This window comes from Sparus aurata, chromosome 6 (assembly GCF_900880675.1).
Source record: "Sparus aurata chromosome 6, fSpaAur1.1, whole genome shotgun sequence".
In the NCBI taxonomy this organism is placed as follows: domain Eukaryota; kingdom Metazoa; phylum Chordata; class Actinopteri; order Spariformes; family Sparidae; genus Sparus; species Sparus aurata.
In genome coordinates this window covers 23064149-23086314 of record NC_044192.1, presented here as the reverse complement: position 1 = coordinate 23086314, position 22166 = coordinate 23064149, and the positions used below count along the sequence as shown (strand labels likewise).

The following is a 22166-nucleotide window of genomic DNA, read 5'->3' as shown; positions in this document are numbered from 1 at the left end:
GTTTTAGTTCAAAACATTCAAAAATTAACTAATCATCAACAGAATGTGAAGAAAAAACTGTTTGACGTAATGTGGAAGATGTGTTTGTATTGTGTTGAAGAGATATCTATTGAAGTGAGCATGCTAACTAGCGAGGCCTAGCTTGAGACTTTAAAGGTTCACTATGTAACTCTTTCACCCTGTCCTTATCAGAAAAAAACATCCATATAGTTTGGAAACAAGTATTTATCACCAACCCTGATGTTTGTTGTGTGTGTTGGACTTTTTTTTGGTACAGTGTTCAAAATACAAACCCGTTTTTTAACAAAAACAAATGTTAACATGTAGCTTTAAAGCAGGTCTACATCTAAAGCACCTCGAAACTGCTATTTCACGTATCAGGAGCCCTGTCTCTTTCATGTTGTAGGCCTGTAAAAAAGTTGAATAGTGTAGCTTTAAGTGACAGAGGCTGCGTGTAAGTTGAGGGAATATTTCAACATTTTGGGTAATATTCCTATTGGTATCACTTTTAATTTTCTGTAAAGTAAATATGAAGCTACCCAGGCAGCTCATTAACTTACCTATTATAGCATGAAGACTGGAAACAAGGAGGGGATGAGGCAGCTAGCTGTCGACATTATGGGTTATTTGTTTGTTAGCTTCCTTGCTGGGAGTTAGAGAGGCGGAGTGACACTATTTTACACTAAATGTGTATCTGGAGCTAGTAGCTGTTAGCTTGGCTTAGTTTAGCATAAAGAGTGGATGCCAGCACCACTAAAGTTTAAGAAACATACTATTTCTCAGCTAACTCCTGATTTAATTTGTACAAAAGAGGAAGTGTAGAAATAACAAAGTTCGTTGTTCTTCCGTTTCCCCTCTTTATGCTAAGCTAAGCTAACTGGCAGCTGGTTCCGGCTACATTCTTAGCTTATAGACATGAAAATGGTGACAGTGACCCAAAATGTCAAACTCATCCTGGAAGCAGTGAAATTATCCACTAGCATTTGACAACAGTAAAACTCCAGCTTCAGCTGTTTTGACATGTTACTCAAAGAAGGATCTTTTCAGTTCAGTATCTTCACCCTGCTGAGCTACAAACCTTGACATCTGAAACATTATTTGTTACATTTTTTCTGACCTAAATAGGCCATGTGAAATATTAACGTGTGCACGCAATCTTTATGTATTCCAAATTAGATATTTACAACAGCATCTATTTTTGCATTCACCCTGAGAGGTTCACAGCTTAATCTTATTGAGCTGTAATTGCTGTGTTTTGATAGCTTCAAATATCTGATTCACTGATAGAGGATCAGGAACCTCGTGTTTAGCTGAGTGACAAAGAAAAATGCAAATTAACTAGATTTTTTAATCTTTTTTTTTTTCAAGAAACTGTTGACAGGTTAATGACGGGGAGTCGAGCAGAGGGGGGAGATGAAGTGGCTTCCTCCTGAAGAGAGATTGTGCAGTGATGGGAGAATGTTTTCTTTTATGGTTTGTTTTCACAACACACATTTTCTCCTTCTATCTCCCTTTTTATGTTCCTCTTCTTTCCTGCAGCGTCACCTGCGCACCCAAATTAGTATCTTCAGTTTCCTACGGATGGAGTTTAATTACATGCTACATAATTCAGTTTCCCTTGCTGCACATTTTTGTTCTCCCTCTACTTTATGTCCCGCTGCATTGATCCATAGACATCTTTCCCTCCTGTGCATCCTCACTTTCTGCCACTGAGGGGACTGACAGTGAAGCAGGGAGAGAGAGCAGGAGCTGCCCATAAATCGCTCTGAGGAGGAGAGAAAGAGCTGGAGACCGAAGCAGATGCACTGGCAGGAGCAGCGCTGAGGCTTTTTTTCTTTCTCCCTCCTGCCTCTTTTGTTGTGTCGGCACAGATAAAAACCCGATGAACGTGGGCAAGGACCACCTCGTCGTCCACCATTACCTCACTGCGAGCCACTCATCCCCATCCTGTTTGCCGGGGCTGGATCCAGTGTGGAGCAGGGTGTGCAGCAGGCTAACGGCGGGCTAGCAGGGGGGCTGCAAGGCTCTGTGGCAGCGAGAAGAGGAGGGAAAAAAAAGGAGGAGGGGCTGTGGTGAGCTGGTGGGCTTCCTCTGCCTCACAGACACATTTTATTGACTTGCTAATTGGATGAGGCACTCGGAGGAGAGGATGCGGTGAACGAGAGGAGCTGCTCTCCAGAGGGATACAGGCACAAGGAAGCGTTGCTTGGGCTGCAAAAATCCGGCGACTTATCTCTCTTTTTTAAAAGAAAAAATTCTGGGGACATAACAACAGATGTTTTTCAGCATCTCCCAGTGACCCTCACACCGTGCATACATAATTTTATGCATGACATTGTCGAACGGAGGCTCCAGCTGCCAGACGCTTCGTGACAAGTGAATGATTTCCATTTTGATGTTTTTACAGCCTGTTCCCTTTCACCTGTTTTTTTCTCTTGGACTCATGAGCCGGAGCTCCTTTTTTTCTTTTCAGCCTTGTTTGATGTGTCGTTTGATAGGAATGGTAATCTGATGGCGAGATAAATTCTTCATCAAATCAGATGAACAAGGGTGTGCAATGGATATTCTTCAGGGGAAAATGAAGGTATGATATGAGCGAAAGACGAGACACATACTGTGGTAATGTGGCATTATTCGGTCAATATTCGTTTGAAGTCCTAGTCAAGAAAAGGATCAAGCGAATGTACTGACTGTTGCATAATCCAGGCTGAGACATGAACACAGTAAAGAGAAATGTTTCCTTGTATCTATCAGCGTGTCTGCTTGTCAGATTTGTGCAGATTAGGTGAGTTACAGAAGGTAAGCAAAGCAAAGAGAGGGGAGGATTATGAATGAATCAGTGGTAGAGACCAGTAGTAGCAGTGTGCATTGAGGAGGATTAATGGAGGCATAAAAAAAAACAGTCTAGACTTGTTTCACCACTGGGCCACCCTTTTAAATATATTCTGAAATTTGCAATTCGAAGCATCCCTAATTTTTTTTCCCAGCGAGTCCTCATGTCTTTATTTTAAAAGGAAGCTGAGGTTCCTGTCAGGTGCACGGCCCTGATATCAGACACAATCAGCTCCAGAGGGCTTGATCAGATAGCTCTGTTTGATCTGAGATTTTCTCTCTCCTCTGCTTCAGTCTCGTCCCGGTTGCCATGACTGAGGTGGGCAGGTCTGGCTAGGTCAGAGAGCAGGTGCCACTGTGCTGAAGTCTGCTGTCCCGATGAGCAAGGCAGCCAACCCACAGAGACGCACCACCTACCTCATTTCCCTCACTCTGGTGAAGGTTGAGGCTGTGCCAGAGGAGGATGTAGCAGGGAACCAGAGGGAGGCTCTTCCAGAGGGGGAAGGGAGCCCTAAGAAGGAGGAGGAGGAGGTGGAGGAGGAGAGGGAGCTGAGCTATGCCCCTGAAAAGGATGAAGGACCTGTATGTACTCAAGTGCTGGAGAAAGAAAACACACAGGTGGAAGAAGAGGTGGAACAGGTCAAATATGGCAGCCCCGTTGAGAGCTGGGGGAAGCCTGACAGGAGAGAAACTCATGGACACCAAAAAGACATTCTATCAGTCGGTAAAAGCAAAGACACTTCTTTTGTACATGCACCTGTCAGGCAGATGGTCAAAGTCTATGGAGGGACTACCTCTGAGGGAACGGTGCGCCGAGAGGGGCCTCGCTCAGAAGCCTTGCGCCCAAAGACGGAGCTCTACAGAGAGCCCCCCATGCTGTTCCTGAAGGGTGAAAATGGAGCGGACCTGAGCAGCCGCTCACGTTGTAGCCTCCCTTTTTCCATCCCGCCGCAGGTCAGCCAGCGTCCTGAAGTCATGATGAGGTCCCACACAGGAGGCAACTCGGCGTGCTGGAGGGAACTCAGAGAGACCAACACAAGCCTGTATCACTCTGCTAAGACTTTGGATCGGAGGGATAACCGTATGGGGGACCAGTCCCCCTTAATGGCAGCTACAACTCTGGGGCCTTACAGGGCGTCCTGGGCCGATAGCGACGGCAGGGGCACGCTCATCCGCCCCGGAGCTCCCATGAGTGGAGGATTTTCAGGCATCATGACTAGGGACAGCCCTCAGGGGGAGAGGTTTAAGACGGTATCTGTTTCCTTCCCTACACCTCCTGCCACCGATGTGTCCAGGCCTCAAAGGAAAGGTACAAGTCGTACCTTGGACAACAGTGACCTACATTCCCCCTCTGAGGACCTGAAGAAGGGGAAGGAGGGCCCGGGAGGAACAATCCAGCGAGCTCCTCCTCGCGACCGAAAGATGCTGAAGTTCATCAGTGGCATTTTCACCAAAAGTGCAGCTGCAGCACCCAGTGCCAACACTACACCCCCCCTCTATCCAGCTGTGGAAAGAGGCTCGAGTGAAGAGGAAGGTAAGGCCTCGTGCATCCGCTGCATCTGGACACAGAACTTTATGACAGGCTTGATATTTAATTTGGTTATATTTCATACATTTTCATTGTTGTTGATTTTTAACCCCACAGTGCTGCACAGACCTAACAAAATAAAAGGGGAAAATAACAATACAGAGGGCCCACTTGGATGGATATTTAAGCAACTATAAAGAGCATCTTCATTGCAGGATCACACAGTTAGTGTCACTTACATCGCCCTCTCTGGAGCTGTGTGGACCACATTTAGTCCCAATGATGCTCTAATGCTTTACTTAAACACAGTTGTGTTTTTCAATCATCAGCCTGACTTTATAATGCTTATTTTCCTGCCAGATAGATTTTGAATTTGTTTATAGCACTAAAAGTGTCTTCTGTGGTAATTTTCTGTTGGAATAAGCTGCTGTTGTTTCCTCAGATCGTTTAACACTCTCTGTATGAACATGTTTGGTTTAACTCCAGCTGAATGAAAGCTTGCCTGAGATCAGGTCTGCGTTACCTTTCATGCCTTTGAGGGATCTGTTGGGGATGTGGAGATACTGTCAGTGTATCTGACAAAAGGTGAAATGTGGCGATCATATGGTGACAATCTTATCTAACTTACTGAAAATCAACACAGGCCTTAAGAAAAAAACATAGGAAGTGTCTTCTATCATAGCTGAAGAAAGTAATAACTGAGCAAACTTTGAAAAATAAAATGACATCATTGATATTAATATGGTAGGTATAATGTAATAAAGGTTGAGTTGTTAAAAGAGACGCATGTTTCAAACAGTTATGTGGCTTTTACCTTGTTAACTGTCAGATTTCACTCTGTCAGGCACACAAGGGTGGACCATAACTCAGGTTTATTAATGATCGAGAGCTGAAACAATTAGCTGATTATTCGATCAGGCAAGAAAGATAATGGACGACTGTGATTATCGCTTTATACTTTACTTTTCAATAAAATAAATACCCAAATACCTCATTTAGTAATTCTCAGCATTTGGGAGTTTTGGACCACAGCTAGGAGAGAATGAGCTTTTTGAAGAGGTCACACTGGAGGAAAACTGTCATGGCCACATTTGCTGTTTTCTGATAGCATCATCAACTGGACACGGCAGATTAACTGACAATGAGGGCTATCGTTACAGCCCCACGATGATCACTAGATTTACTAAAGAAAGTATATAAAAGCCAATTTAATCATCTTCCTTGGGCCTCCAAGACTTCTGGTAGAGAAATGAAAAGGATGTTGTTTACCTGTATATAAAAAATAAATATAAAAATATGACACATACAACTAAGCTAAAACCAGCCATGAATAGAATCTTTAACATCATTAATGTTGCAGATAAAGCTTTAAAACACAGTACAAGTTGTTCTTCATCAGCTTCAGTTGAAGAGCCTCTGTTCTAACAGTGGAAAGCGTGACATCTCCTGATCTGTCTCAGCACTTTTACTAATGTATGTTATGAGGAATTCCCAAAATCCTGACACTCCCAAAACAAATAGAAACGAGTTTCAGCCCTGTCAAAAACTATGGAAACACCTAATGAAATATTCAGACTTCTCTATTTAAGATAAAGGAAATTATGCAACTTTATCAATCTTTAATCTTTATTGATATATTCTAAAGAAAATGACAGAGAGTGTGGCATTGGAGTAAGCTCTGAATAATTTGTCTGTAGTAAGTGGGACATGAATAATTAAGGTTGGGGATACACAGAGCTGTGTTCATCGGAGGAGTGAGGGGAGCGGAGACCTGCTACTTCCTGCTCTGTGCATGGAGTTAATCAGCCTTCAAATGGAGCCTATTCATTCGCCGATGCTATATTGTGTTCAAGTGTTGAGTCGTGTTGAACCTGTAATTTCAGCATATCATGTCAGTTTTCTGGCAATAGATGAGCATTATCGATTACATTTAATTCCGAAATTGTTTGTCCCCATGATCCAAATGTGTACAGACACATGCTGGCTTATTTTCAGCCTCGCAGGTGGACATCGTGTCTCTGTGCCTCTCACACACGTCGCTGTATCCATGAGAGACCATTTATTGTATAGAGACCCGGGCTGGAGGCTTCTGGAAAATGGAGTTGCCATGGCAACAGCAAGCCGTGAGAGATGCTGTTTGGTCTGTGGTGTGACGCCATTGATAGAGGGGAGAGTGTGGAGGGGTGGGGAGGGTGTGGGGATTGCCCAAAGATGGGGATGAGGGGGTTTAAAGTTAGAATCTGTGTCCCTGTGAGAAGCGCACAACGGGGTGGCTCCGCCCGAACACAACGTGACCCGACATTCAGAGAGAGTGTGTGTGTGTGTGTGTGTGTGTGTGTTTATCATTTGTCTTTTTTCTATTCAGCCTCATATCTGCAAATGTGTGCGGTGTCCTTCATGGCTGTGTGTGTGTGTGTTTTATTGAGCGTCCACTCACAGAGGCACCTTTGCTGTAATTCTACTGAGGTTAGAGCTCAGGCACTCTAACCTGAATGTTAAGTGCAACCTCAGTCAGCAAGTCAAACCGTTAAAATGTAAAAAGAAAAGAAAAAAACTATCTCGCTGTCGGAAAGTATTGCAAGTAACATCATTAAAAAAAATCAACTTGTTTTAGGGAATTCTTTGTATCTATCATTTCCTTGGCATCTTTGAACTTTTCTGTCTTATTCTGCCTCGTTTGAAGATTCTCGTTATCCTCAACCCTGACCCTGGTGGAGGTGTGCTATAATGATGCACCGGCTGAATCATTTCATCGCTGCAAAACATTGTGACTGAATATGAGAGAGGAGGGGAAGGTGACGTGTGACTGACATTTTTTATAGAGCGCGGAGCACCTCGGAGTTAAATTTGAGAGTTTGAGGTGTGGAATCGGAAGAATAAGAGTAATTCAAACATCTGCAACAGTGCTGTAACTCCCACACGATGACTCGAGGAACACATGCAGCTAAGTTTTGTAATCTGTGCTGCCTTTATGAATTTTTGTGTCATATCATTTAGTTAAGTCTAATTTTAGAATATCAGCCACATCTCATAAAGCATTACTTACTCAACCGACTGCCACACAATCAACCCACACTGCTGGAGGATCATTATGATCACAGTTAAGCTGTGACGTAGATTTATTTGGCCACAACTGCGCCACTATTTCTCATTGTGACACTTGGAGCATAATACAGGTTTTTTAATATTAACACTCAGTCATCATAGTGTCACTGCAGAGCGGATTTTCTTATCACTGAAACCAAAGAAAACCAACACAGGCACTGGTCTATTTGAGTTGTTAAACATATAATAAATGGTGATAGATCATCTTTGCGATGTCAAAGCGGAGGCTTTCACAGCGAGTTCATTTGCATTAGACACACTATACTCCTCTCAGTTTGAATATAAGCTTTTGTCTTTTATGTCCTCGTTGGATTCAGTTAATTTCTGATGTGATTCAAAGACTCTGAAGAACTGACAGAGGGATGAGTTTGCTCATCTCAGGAGACACTGACATCTGCCTCAACCTAAACACGATGTTCTGTAACCAGATGAGTCACTTATCAGCGGTTATCTTCTATCATGTCTCACAGAGCCATTTCCTTTTTGTCTGATACAAAATGAGGCTGCGCATTAAAGTAACCAGAATCCCTCCATTGATCATTCAGTATAAAAACATCCATCTTCACATTTCAGCCCTCAAGACTTGTTTTTCTTACGAGAAAAAAAAAACACACCAGCACAATAGTTTCACCTTTCCCACTGCTGTTTGTTCTATTTATGGAATATTTTAGAAATGATAGTCAATGTAACATAACAATACTGGATAAGGCAGATCGCTGCTTGAGTATTAAAACTCTGGCTGACTCAATAACAGACAGTAAAAGCTCAGAGCAAACATTCTGTATTAACACACTATTTATATTTGATGTCGTTTGACTTGTTCTGTTGCAAATCTGCTCCTTTAAGAAGTGTTTTCGAATCAGGTCTCACCTTCTTAATACCACAGAGCTCTAAGTGGCAGATCTGTCTTGCTTCAGTCGACACTGACTTCTATAAAATTCATGAAATGAGGGAAACTGCTCTGGAAATAAGATGAATTACCTCCCCACAGCTGGCTGAATTCTTTCTTTCTTTCTTTCTTAAGATTGATACATTTTTAGAGCTGAATTAAAGAATAAATGACTTGTTAGGAGGTTTTTCGCAGGGTGACCGTAATATAATGTAAAAACATGGCGTGTCTGATAATGTTAGGGTAAACTAAAGATATCTGGCATGCTCTCTAACTCACGCAGACTTGCACATTTATACACTTGATTGAATTTTCTGGGTGCTTGGTGTCTGGGAGCTGCAGCCTCCCTGCTCCCAGTGGGGAAGCTTGGACACACTTGATACTGCTCAGTGTGTCCGCAGGCAGGTGGAGGAAACCTGGCCAGCAGGCAGCAATCACTCTTTTAAAGGAACACGGCAAGAAACAGGCTTGTTTTATAACTTGATCTGATATCAACTTCTTCTTCGTGCATTTACAGAAATAGGTCTAAGTCTTGTTTAGTTTAGCCAAATTCCTTTTAGGCAAATCTTGCCACTCGGCAGCCATCTTGGCAATGCCCCCTGGCAGTTATTTCAGGCTAACAAGACCAAGCCCCCTTCGTTTAGAATGGGAAAGAGTCAGAGCTTCACTTTTAATGGTCATCTGGATGTAAAAACTGTATTAATCGAATCACCAGTCAAATCTGATAAAGAAAATGCCCAACAATTTAGCGATTTTGCACCAAAATAAGGTTTAAAATGCCTTTTCCCCCACAGTTTTACCTCTACTGCCCACACAACAGTTTCATGACATCAACTTCTATTACGGCTCGATACAGAGTACTGGGACATAATGACAGCTCAGCCCACCAGAGCTATATATGTACTGCCTTGTCTGGCAATATGGACTATTTCATTCAAAATGCCTTCAGTGTTCTGTCTCTGAAGACTCAAGTTAAGCCTGAGCTTATTTATACTGTATAATGAGCATCATATTACCAATACATCCAATCATTACTGCACTGAGCCTATTTTGAACATTTTATTAATCAAACCTAATTTTTTTTTTGCCTTCAGCTGTGTGCACCAGCAGTCAAGAGTGGCCCATGAGCCAACCTATACAAGAGCTTCACCTGGTAGGCATTAAGACAATACTTTGACAAACTGTTTAATGGAATTAGTGCTAAATTCATCTTCTCGATGTGTGTATGTGTGTTGTGCTCTGTAGGGTGTTTTGGGAGGTCTGTGTAGCGGAAAGTCAGCTCTGGTCCACAGACACTTGACAGGAAGTTACCTGCAGCTGGAGAATGCCGAAGGTTGGTGGCACATGTCCTCAAATACAGAAGTTTTGTTATTGTAACAATGTCAGTGCATAGTGGCACTAGATGGAATACTGTAGAATGTAATGCTCATCCACTTTGATAACATTCATACTGGCTATGTATGATATTAAGATCATTCATGACCAGAGCCAGGGTATGCTTACATGTTCATACTGTGCTTTTACAGGGCGCCAGTACATTAAGGATGTCCTGGTTGATGGACAAAGCCACCTGATGATAATCAGAGAGGAGACAGAGCTCCCAGGTGCTCAGGTGGGTTGGAAACTGATTGAATTTGGTAAAAGTGGATTGTAATTTAAATTTGATTTAATTAAGTGCCTTACTGTCATCTTCCTCCTGATTATTCTGGGTGCTACTTTTCTCCTCCTCCGTTTCTCTTCAGTTTGCAAGTTGGGTAGATGCAGTTATCCTGGTCTTCAGTTTGGAAAATGAGTCCAGCTTCCAGGAAGTTTACAAAATCTACCACCAGCTCGCTGTCCACCGGCCTGTTTCTGAGATTCCTTTCGTAGTAGTCGGCACTCAGGGTAAGTCCCTCCCTCACGCACACAATGTGTGCTTTGATTTCAAATGTTTGCAGAGGTGGACTTTTGTTGTGCTTTTCCCAGATAAGATCAGCAGCACCAACCCCAGAGTAATTGATGATGCCAGGGCCAGACAGCTCTGCTCAGATGTGCGGCGCTGCACTTACTATGAAACCTGTGCAACGTACGGCCTCAACGTGAACCGAGTCTTCACTGATGGTATGTGTCCCTCTCAGAGCTGGACCAGAAAACTAAGGACTGTGCTGCAGTAGTTGCAGAAATATGAGGATTATGTGTCTTATTTAGGGCAAATGTTTTGGATTTTGTTCAACAGCTGCTCAGAAGATCATGGCAGCCAAGAAGCAAGCTGCTCTGCTGGCTTCCTGTAAGTCTCTCCCCAACTCTCCCAGTCACTCTGGAGGTTCCACCCCAGTGTCAGGTGTCTTCCCAGGACAGGTAAGACACTTACTGGATCATCTGTTCCACACTGTCTGAAGAAAGCTGTACTAAGTTGTCGCATTTAAGTGTACCTTTTCTCACTGAGTATACTTTAGGCTTCCTGCCATCCTGTCCTGCTATTTTTGTTGTAACCAACTTAATTAACTCCCTTTACTGCTCAATTATCACTTCATTCATTGCCTGCTCCGGCTCTCTCCTCTCTTAAGGCCAGTAATGGTGGTCAGAGCAGTGATTACTCCTCATCGCTTCCCTCCACTCCTGTGATCAGCCATAAAGAGATCGGCAGGGCGGCTAGAGGAGAAAAACAGGAAAGTGCCACGCCCGGGTCAGTCCGGAGCACCACCCGGAGACGCACCTCGCGATTTGCGGTACACACCTTTTTGTTTTTCTGCTCTTTCCCTTTTGTTTTTTTTTTTTTATTTTGACAAGAAAAACACTGGGTAGCAGTATTTTTTATACACTTGATGTGGCTAAAATCAACAAGACTTACTTACAAGACTAATATCATTCGATTATAGTGGACAGTTGCTCACAGAGTAGGGTCTGGAGGTATAACCAGTGTAAACAGCACACAAGTCGATAGGATTTGGAAAAGAACATTGCACATTTTCCATGTTTTGCTCTGAGTCCAAGGTTTATTTCATTTCATTTTTGTTTTACTTCTTCTGGGCAGAGTTGACAAATCTCCATTTCACCAATTAATTCTGGCCATGTCAGCCAATATGGCTCTGATGGAGGCCACCAGGCCAAAAAGTAAGCTTGTTGTTTGTCTTGGCTGGAATAAATCAATGAAATGTTTTGTCAACTCTGTCTTGAAGAAGTTTGTGTGCTACCATTATCCCTTTGGCTATTCAGCAGTTTATTCCATCCTCTTTGATGTTTACGTTTTGATAACCAAATTATGCACAGAACAGGCCCTTTTCTAAACCAAATTGTCAAATAACCTCTCAGAAAAGTAATTTATGACCTAGAAATTACCATAACTTGGTTTGGGATTTGGCTATGAAACTGGATGAGGTGAACAGGGACATTGTTAATCAAGAAATATTGATTAGTGCAGCAGTGGCACTGAAATTAAACTAATTTCTATAGATATCTGTTACATTTATAAGCCAGATTTTGCTGTCAGCAGAAACTCACCCACATTTCAAAATACTTTGAATGGCTTTGTGATGAAATGCACATAGTATAATAAGAAAAACTTCCATACTTAATGAGCTCTAAATTATATTTCTCATGTCTGTCCAGGGCCGGAGAGGCAGTGACTCAAACAGAAGGAGTGCAGAGTGTAAGGGCGATATGGGCAGTGGACGCTCTATTCCCATCAAACAGGTAAGAAACAGAATGCAGATGCTGAACAGAAACAAATATGATGCATTTCATGACCTTCTGCCGAGGACATCACAACAGCAGTCACTTGATATCAAATGTGTGAAGGCTGTTCCATCATGCAGAGCGATGATGTGTTGTGATCCCCCATATTGGCCTGATGAATAGGATTGTGGGTGTTTCTGGCAGCCAGCAGTTGTCATGCTGCCGAAATCTGTGAGATGGACACACAAGACGTCGGACATAAATTCTCAGTCTTCGGTTTTTTGTCACCTCCGTCAGGGCATCTTGCTGAAACGCAGTGGGAACTCGCTCAACAAAGAGTGGAAGAAGAAGTATGTCACGCTGTCCAACGACGGCATTCTGTCCTATCACTCCAGTGTCAATGTGAGTCAGTGTGTTGACGGAGTGCTTTTGAAGCATTGTGCTGCTGAAAGCAGAGCTGACAGCTAGTGGTTGGTGGTAACGGCTGATGTTTGGCTTGGCAGGACTACATGCTGAATGCCCCGGGGAAAGAGATGGACCTGCTGCGAGTGACAGTGAAGGTGCCTGGAAAGAGACCGCCTCGCGCTGTACCCACCTGCGGCCTTCCAGTCGGCCTCAATGGACGGGTTAAAGATGTGCCAGGACCTGAAGGTATCAGCCCAGGTGAAAGAATACACTTCTTTTTTTTTTATCCTGAACCAAATCATTTTCCTAAATCTGTACATTAAACTAAAACCAGTGGTTTGATCCTATACATAAGAAAAAGGGGAAATATCAAAGTCTAAATGTAGTCCTCTTCAATTAAAAGCCCTGGGTAGATTAGTTGTATAGTGCTGCATCATATAATTCAAGAGCATCATGTGTTTCTTATGTAAAACATGTCTAGTAATTACAAGTGTCAGATAAATGTTGTATGTTTCATCTGGACTGCTGGCTGCATGACTAGCTGGGCTCACTAACAAACAGCAGGTGGCCACTTCTTACGTATTGCACCTTTAATAGGAATGAGCTTCAATGGTAAAATGAATAGATAACAATGATGAAAGGAATGCACTGTTCTTTGGATTGTATGGCTCTTTGTGATCAAACTCGACGGCAGGTAGGAATAATAAAATTGCATGTGATTTCAAAATCCAAGAAAAGATGCAACAGAAGAACGACACCATCAGGGATTTCACAAAGAGTGTGTGAAAGATTTCTGAACGTCGTCAGTTGCACTCTTTTATTTTGCTGGTGTTCAAACAGAATTAGAATCTTTTTTTTTTTCATTTGATCTTTGTCTCAATTCATCTTTTATTAAGTGCATGCCTGCTGTGGTCTCTTTAGTCCCTGTAAGTGCCAGCAGCCTCCTGCAAGTGGAGGAAATGGAAGGGCTGGGTGGTGCTCTGTTCCTGAGGGGTAACAGAGGGGTCCAGCGGTGTCCCTCTACACTGTCCAACCACGCTCAAAGTGTTGGTGAGTAAAGGGCAGATTGATTTGTGCAAACAAATTTTGTACCTGATACATTTATTTCAAGGCGTTTTTTTTTTCTTCCGTTCTTGTGTCCAGACTCTGCAGTTGAAGGCGTGTCTAGCTCCTCCTCCACCAAAGATGTAGGCTCCTCATCCCCGCTGACAGACAGGAAGAAGCATCGCAGGAAGAAGAGCATGAACCAGAAAGGAGACGCAACCCTTGGCCAAGCAGATGGTAAACGCCAAGAACTCAAAATGTGTTTTTTTTTTAATATTCAGCATTTAAACAGCCGTGAAGTAACATTTTATAAATTTACACAAGATTTTATTTCAACATTTATTATTTTCTCTTTGGCTTCTCTTTGACATTTTCTATCTTCTCATGCAGCCAAGCGCAAAATGTGGAAACTTAAAAGCTTTGGTAGCTTAAGAAACGTAAGCAAGACAGGTAATGTTGATCTGACATCCTTCAAACAGTGACTGGCCCTCTGCACACGCTTGTTTTGCTTTTCTTTCCTGTCACAAGGACATTTAATTGTATTAAGCTTTTGTTGTAGAATGGATTTAATACAAATGCTTGATTGATATTCTATCCATAGATGAAACTAATTTCACCTACATGTATGTTCATTTTAGCATGTAGGTCAGAGTTTTGGCTACAGTTCAACAGTTCACACAACAGGATTTGTTAATGACCTGGTCACCGACATGGATGCTTATCTGCAATGATGCATGCACACTTAAACAGTTTTTTTTACAAGCTATTGCTGAAATATTCTACATTTGAATAATTTTTTATGTGTTTTTGTGCCAGATGAGGATAACTTTGACTTCCTCGTTGTGTCAAGCACTGGCCAGACTTGGCACTTTGAAGCCCAGAGTGTGGAGGAGAGGGACTCGTGGGTCCAAGCCATTGAGAGCCAGATCCTGGCCAGCCTGCAGCTGTGTGAGAGCAGCAAAAACAAGGCAAGAATGGAGAACAGGCAAACAGTGCACTCCCGATGCAGACAGAGTTAATGCAACGATAATTCTTATTTCTTTATTCTCTAATTGTTGTTAATTAACTGCATTAACTGTGTACATACTGGGATCTTAACTTCTCATTTTGTACCTATTTCACCTCCACATGTTATACCATGCTTTTTATTTGCTTCTGTAATTCTTTCAATCATTATTTCTGTATCCATTACTGATTTAAAGGATATTTTTTAACATGGATCCATAAAAATACTTTACAATCCAGTATTTAATGTGATTAAAATATGTTGGTGAAGTTTTTCACAGATTTCTTCACATCCACTCCAACTTTAAATATGCAGATGCATCATGTTTAGTATTTATTTGGGGTAATAAAGTACTGCATCTGTGTCTTTTAAACATATTCTCTCCTCATGCGTGAAGCGGTTGTGTTACGCGTCCCACTTAAGCAATAATTTAATAGACAGCTGACAAAATATTATGACTACTCTGACACAATGTTCTCACATTTACTCCTGCAAAACATTTCAGGCTCTGTTTTCGTGCAGCCACAAAGCAAGCAGAGTTGCAAATGCAGCTAAATTGCCATTTTGCCATGCGTCTTTGTTAGCGTGATGTGTGGTCCTACTCACATTGAGAATGGCAGAGTCATACACCTGAGGTTGTGTTTATGCAGATAAGGTGGCGCAGCTCATGCTGCCATGAAATTGTGTCTTTGTTTCCATCTGATGAGACCAGCTCTTCCCATAAGCCTAAAGGACGATTCTTAAGGCTTTTGTTGGAAGAGGCGCACACACACACAGAAAAGAACTGCTTTTATGACGAGATGATTTATATATTACAGAGATGTTCGGTACAGGATATGTGCGCAGGACGTAATCTGAGCTCCAACAAAGATTTAAGTTTCCTCTGGGAAATCAAAACTAATGTTTTAGACGTTTAAACTGCTTAAACTTAATATTCCTTTACCGAAAATGATGCCTACAGTGTATCAAAATGTCTTATGTTATTATTTTAGTAAGCACAATATGAGCAGCATATAGTAATTGGGAAACACATTTATTATCCCGTATTAAATTTACAGGAGACATTATATGCCGTTGGAAGTACATTCAGAGGGCCTTATAATCATATTTGTGTGCTGTGTATTTGCACCTTGAGACTCCTGGCGGAGAACATTTCTCTCTTAGGAGAATCTGGCGTGGACTCTACTCAGCCCATTAGAAAACTGTTACTGCTGTGGCTTTTAAAAGGGATGAGGGCAGCTAATTAGATTGGCCATTACCAAAACCCACCCCATCTCCAGAACTGTATGCGGTCCTGTCTACTAATGGGCTGTGCTCGTTTTCTGCTCCTGAGTGGGGAGTCGTGTCCTCAGTCGTGTGGAATTAGTTCAATCTTTTACAAAAATGGTGATTGCCACTGATATAATGATTCTCAATAATTACTTTTATTCCATGATGCATTTCTTTATTAATGTTATGAGAAGTGGATGTCATTTTAGGCCAATACCAATAATTTTACTGCTGTAAATGGTCATAATAATGATAATAGCCTTCTTCTTCTTCTTCTTCTTGGAAATTATAATCATCGTTATTAATAATGAGAGCAGTTGCAGAGCTTATATCTCTGAGGACTGGCTAACGGTTGTTCCTCTTTTTATAACCATATACTGTGTGTCTTCCACAGGCTCGCAAGAACAGCCAGAGTGAGGCGGTCGCTCTGCAGGCAATCCGCAACGCAAAGGGCAACAACTTCTGTGTTGACTGCGATGCTCCAAGTAAGTGACATAGAAGCTGTTCTCCTGCATGTTCATATCTGGGTTACCTATCTTGTCTCATATAAACCCTGCATGTGTCACCAGTCCAAGCACTTTTATTTCATTTGCTTATTGCGATTTAATTATTTTTTATTTTTTACATTTACAGAGTCGGTGATGTTGATATGAATCAAACAGGTTGTCCATGCTTTTTTAGAGTGGTTACATTTGTGGTCGGGGCAATAATCTGTGAAGAATGAGGAAGTGAAGTTAAAGCACTTGAGGTTCCCACATTCAACCTAATTGCCAGAAAAAATGTTAACTAGGGCTGTTTCAGCTAAACCACAGATAAGTAAAAACTGGAAGTTTCTTTGTGTTGCAACTTTATGTTTGAAATTCCCTCTTGTCACAACACTCTGTTTATGCTCTACTTAGGTTTAGGCACAAAATACACTTGGTTAGAGTTAGAAGCACATCTTGGTCTGTTTTTAAATACCTGTTTTGGTGGCAACGATCACAGATGGAAATTATCCACCTTCCTAGGAAAAATAGCTGGTTTTGGTCGCCAGAAAAATGGCTGGAAATGTCTGCAGGTCTCTTTAAAAATCACCTGTTTTTGTTGCCTCACAAACGGCCTAAACTATCCCTATTCTTAAAAATATGCATTGGTGTGACTCGAGCAGCAGTCGGCCGTTTGGCAGCCTTGTTGGCCTGTAGTGACGCCACCGTTGCCTCCTCCTCCTCCTCCTCCTCCTCCTCCTCCTCCCCCTGATATGAAAGTCACTTATATGAATGTGACATGTCACAAATGTTAGCCCTGGATGTATCTGTTGTTTGCAGGAACGTTAACTGCTTACATTATATCCTGGGCTGCCACATTACCACACCACTTTAGCAAACCTGACCAATCATTTGAAATTGACCACTTGGAAAGATACAAAATCAGGCAATTCAGATTGAGAATGAGTTTTCCTCACTGTCCAAAGAAGACTACCTTTAGATTATTTGTACATTTAACATACTGTATTTTAGGATGCAGGTACTTGTTCTCAGTTCAGATGTTGTTGTGTAATCACAAAATGGTGGTATCACAAATGGAGTTAATAACTAACCTTACTGTACACGTAAGAAACTCTGCAAGTATGAAAAAATCCATGACAATCTTTATTTTATGTTTTTTTCTTTGTGCTTGTGTGTTTGTGTGAACATTAATGCAGAAGGCAATTTATTTTATTTGTCAGTATTGTTGTTTTCATATTGGCGGCATTCTCAAGACAAGTTGGATGAACCTGCTGACTTGGATGAAACTTGATGCCCAAATGCTTTACTCAATCTTTTCTGAATCCTCATCTGTTGCCCTCCTGCCGTTGAAATAACTTGTTTTCACTTTAGTGAGGAAAAATATCCTCAAAGCCAAAACAAATTCTACATTGTTTATCACAAGGTAAACGAGCCAATTAGGGAGGGATGTACAAAGATTTGACATGTTCGGTTTCAGTCCAACACCGGAGCGATTAGCTGCAAAGCACATTAATGATGAACCTTAGTTTTCAGTAAGCAAAATTAATAATATATTTTATAATTAATGTCAGTGTCTGAGATATCACTAAACTAAACTAAAATAGATCAAATGCTGAAAATTCTTCTAATGTTTGAACATTTTAAAGGGGCAGAGCTACAGGGGAAATATTGTTTGGCTTTCTGGCTAAAGATTTAAGCGAATTGCTTTAAAACTCTTCCAAACAGGGTTTCGCAGACACTCCTCTGGCATGACTTTGCCAAACTGGCATACCTAAATGGACAAAATCTATCAACCATACACACGGTCTGGGCGGCAGCCTAATTTATTGTGTTCTCTCCCAGATCCAACCTGGGCCAGTCTGAACCTGGGAGCTCTCATATGCATAGAGTGTTCAGGGATCCACAGAAACTTGGGGACCCACCTGTCGCGTGTGCGCTCACTGGACCTTGATGATCTGCCACGGGAGCTCACGCTGGTTCTCAGTGCTATCGGCAACCACATGGTGAACAGCATATGGGAGGCACGCACATTGGGCCGCCGTAAACCGGCACCTGATGCTTCACGGTAAAGACAGCTTCGGTTTAAAGTCCCCCTCCTTTCAAAAATGTGTTTTTTCTTGTTCCTTCAGTCGAATGTTTGAGCTTCACTGTTTGGAATTATTCATCTGCAGACTTTCACTCTAGCAGCTGTTTTTACATTCATCTGCTGAAAGTATAAATTGTCTCTGTGCTCACTGAAAACCTGATTTTAAGAGGCGGGACATCTGTCCAGCAGTTTAACTTGTGAAATGAAAAATAATTGCATATTGATATATTCTGGAATTTCTAACGATGGAGAAAGAGTAGGTGCCATTTTAAAGGAGACATATTGTGCAAATTTTCAAGTTAATTATTTTATTTTGGGTTACTACTAGAATAGGTTTACATGCTTTAATGCTAAAAAAAAATCAGTTTTCTCATGCTGTCCAGTGCTGCGGCACTTTATTCCCCCTCTGCTGTGATTGGTCAGCTCGCACTAACGACAACAGAGCAGCTTTGCTTAGTTAATTTTAAATATTTTGGTAGGCATTAATTATGCAAATATATGGAAGGGTGATGTAGTGTGATGTCACAAAGCCACAGAATTAAAGGCAGGACTACTGAAGAGGCGTTTCAGGAGCAGTGTTTTCTGTAGGAGAGAGGAGCTTCTGTTGGTGCAGACTTTGACCTTTTTAACCCTCAAGATCTTTAACATGCACAAGAACCTATAGGCTACAAAACACTCAAGCACACACACAAGCAAAGGATGAAAGGGAAAAAGCATAGAAGGTCTCCTTCAAGGATTTTAATGTGGTACTTTTTGTCAATGTTTTTTTGTTTGCCTCATACATTTGTGGAGGGCATCGTTAATGTTTTACACTATGTATGTATAAGCTGCAGACTAAATAATGTGTCTGAGTGAACAATTTTCAGTAGATAAAAAATGAAATTCTTTAACGACAGAAAGACAAGAGGCTGTAAATGTAAATGTGTCTCACTGACTATTCAACATTTCCTAATTTCGATTTGCTTCTTCAGTGAGGAACGGGAGTCGTGGATCAGGGCCAAATATGAGCAAAAACTGTTTGTGGCACCGTTGCCTCCTCCAACTCCTGGCGAGGGCCCAGACATCACGCTATCCGGCCGTCTTCTCTTGGCAGTGATGGAACACAACCTCCCCAAGCTGCTGCTCCTTTTGGCCCACTGCACTAAGGAGGACATTAACGCCCCCCTCAGCCTGGCGCTCTCCTCCAGGTCGATCTTAGCGCTGCGACTGCCCGGCTCTGCCCTGCACGCTGCCTGTCAGCAGGCTGATGTGGTGATGACGCAGCTTCTGGTTTGGGTGTGTTTACCTCCAGCTCTGGCACATTAATCACTTTGTATGGATGATCAGATTCAAGAAGTGCAACGCAGACAAGCAGAGATAATGTTGCAGTGATGGTAGAGCATTGACAAGGTGTTAGATTATGTAAGATATTGTTCCACAACAAACCATGGAGCAAAACAATAAATGTTACCCTTCAGGAACCCTCTGAGTGGTGCCCTCAGCAAAAAAACAGAGAGGGGGGAAACCGATGACTCAGCAGACCATTCAAGGTTGATCTATGTGTGAAAGGCACTAAAGCTCACTGAGTCACACCTTGTTTGGAAAATTTAAGACAGCCCTGTCAGGACAAAGTTGAAATTTATGCCACATAAAACAAGACTTCCTTAAAATGCTGAATGTGGGGTAATTACATAATCTATTGTCGTTTTTTCTATTTACTTTCTCTTCAGTATGGCTGTGACGTTCGATACCGGGACGCTCAGGGGCAGACGGCTCTGGTTCTGGCTCGCAATGCTGGCAGCCAGGAGTGTGTTGACATCTTGCTCCAGCACGGATGCCCAAACGAGCCAGCCACCACGGTCGGCTTCGCGGCAGCCATGACACCGAGCCTGACAGTTGCCACGACACTGAAGATCTCGCACAAGAGCGGCACCACCAGCTTGAGTTACAGCACGTCAAGAAGAGCCATTTCGTAATCGAAATGTGGCGTGGTAGAGTGTGTGTGTGTCTTAGAGAGAGCTTGTCGCTTTGCTGTGCCAGTCACACATGAACAGCAGGACTGATGAACATGTTGCCAGATGTTGCACTCCCCCGAGGTTTGAAAGGGCATGCCTGCTCGAAAAGATTTAATTAAAACAAAAAGAGAAATTTTCTGACAACACTTTCTACAGTAAGATGAAGGAAAATGATTCAGTAGGAATGTATTGCACTGTGTACCAGCTGGTATGAGTCATATTTCATCATGCAGTCAATATACAACTTTACTCTCCTCTCAGTTAAGAATCAAAATTTGCCTTCGGCCTCAAACGAGCTTATCTGAGCATTTAGAGCCCAGAAGTAAAGAACTGCAATAAGTTTACGATATCAAAGATGGACGTCTCTATTTTTAAGTCCGTCCCTGCTTGAAAATTCCAACATTAAACACACATCCACACTTCTTACCTTCATTGACAGTGAATGTCAGTTTTAAATTTAGAGTGCTGTGTGACTGTCAACACAGCCGGACGGTCTTTCAGTGCATAAAAGTTAAAAGTTGTGTGAGTTGAAAAAAAAAAAGAAAAAAAGAAAAACCTTTACAGTGGCTGAAAAAGATATGCTGTTTTAAAGATAATCAAAATAACTGTATAGAAATGCATTGATAAAAATATTATAATTATAAAAGTTTAAGAAGTGCTTGATTTCTGAGATTGTCATTGTATGACTTGTACAGTCGGTTCTGTGTATAAAACTCAAAGGGTTACTCGTAGCTGTTCAGAGATTTGCTGTGCAGCGTCTTGGTTTTGGTTTTTCCTTTAATAACCACCCGATTAACTCTTTGACATCCAAGACTGAGATTTCTATGTTATGTTTGTATCACTGTGCGTGACATAAACACTGTACATGATGTGTGCATTATGACTCCAGCAGCAGCTCATCATCAAGGCCAGTGTAATACTAGATGTGTAAACGCCTTGATTTTGATTGAATGTATACAAAAACTGATGGTTTAGTTCATTATGTTCCGGCACTAACGTGTGTTCTTTTTAGATGATGCAGTTTTGGTGGACTGTCGAGGCGTTTTTCATTTTTTACTTAACTAATATTATTCCTGCTGTGACTAATTAATAGTTTAATAGATTAAAACTTGGAACAGGTTCTGATCTATAAAACTGGGCCTTTCGAATGACTATGATTATATTTGTAAGTGGCTGAAAATCAACATGAAATAGAGGAATGTTGCCCAATTTAATATTTTAAAAAAGGCATAAGAGCGACCCTCCTGCAGTACTGTATGTATTTTTATGTTAATCTGAAGACGCCGCTGAGTGTACATGTCTGTGATGTAAGCATCTCTCTCCATTTGTATTTTTTTACTCATGCAATGACTCATAGAGCATTCATTATCAATACACTAAGGCTACTGCCCAAACTGCTGTTCCAAGTTGTCTGTTTTGTTCTGTTCGGGCTCAAAGAGGCCAGTTGTGTCAAAAATAACGAAAGCCAACTACTAACGAGGGAGACGTCAGCAGGCAGGAACATCACACGGTCTAGGTGCATAACCCAGTACATCCGGCTGCAGATGACTCAGAGCTGTTTTCTGGACAGGTGGACCCAGTGGCCATCACTTAACACTCAGCTACCATTTGAACATGAGATCTTCTGGATCAAACCAGTTCTTGTTAAAGGTCCCTACTGACTCTGACCTAGTTCTTTCTAGGTCGAAGTCATGGACTCATTTTTATACCACAGTATCATCCCTGAGATGGTTCAGTTTCTTGGATTTTACAGTTGTACAGTGATTTAACAAAGCAAACACATATGGAGACAAAAGTGATGTAAAAAAAAAGAAGAGGAAGAAAATAACAATATCTGAGGGCAACTTAAGAATTGATCCATTGTGGGAA

General features: G+C 41.8%; 1 protein-coding gene across 1 annotated transcript; it reads left to right on the top strand.

The window, feature by feature from the left end:
* Nucleotides 1–1673: 1673 nt before the first annotated feature.
* LOC115583468 (arf-GAP with GTPase, ANK repeat and PH domain-containing protein 1-like) lies at nt 1674–21699 on the top strand. The gene is made up of 20 exons (XM_030420349.1): nt 1674–2584; nt 3127–4366; nt 9449–9507; nt 9600–9687; nt 9881–9966; nt 10097–10238; nt 10320–10454; nt 10570–10691; nt 10901–11062; nt 11943–12026; nt 12306–12410; nt 12512–12671; nt 13335–13463; nt 13557–13694; nt 13848–13907; nt 14274–14425; nt 16127–16217; nt 18060–18282; nt 19275–19578; nt 20013–21699. Exons 2-20 carry the CDS (start codon nt 3211–3213, stop codon nt 20256–20258), a joined length of 3642 nt encoding a protein of 1213 aa, XP_030276209.1. The 5' UTR covers nt 1674–2584; nt 3127–3210; the 3' UTR covers nt 20259–21699.
* Nucleotides 21700–22166: the final 467 nt, after the last annotated feature.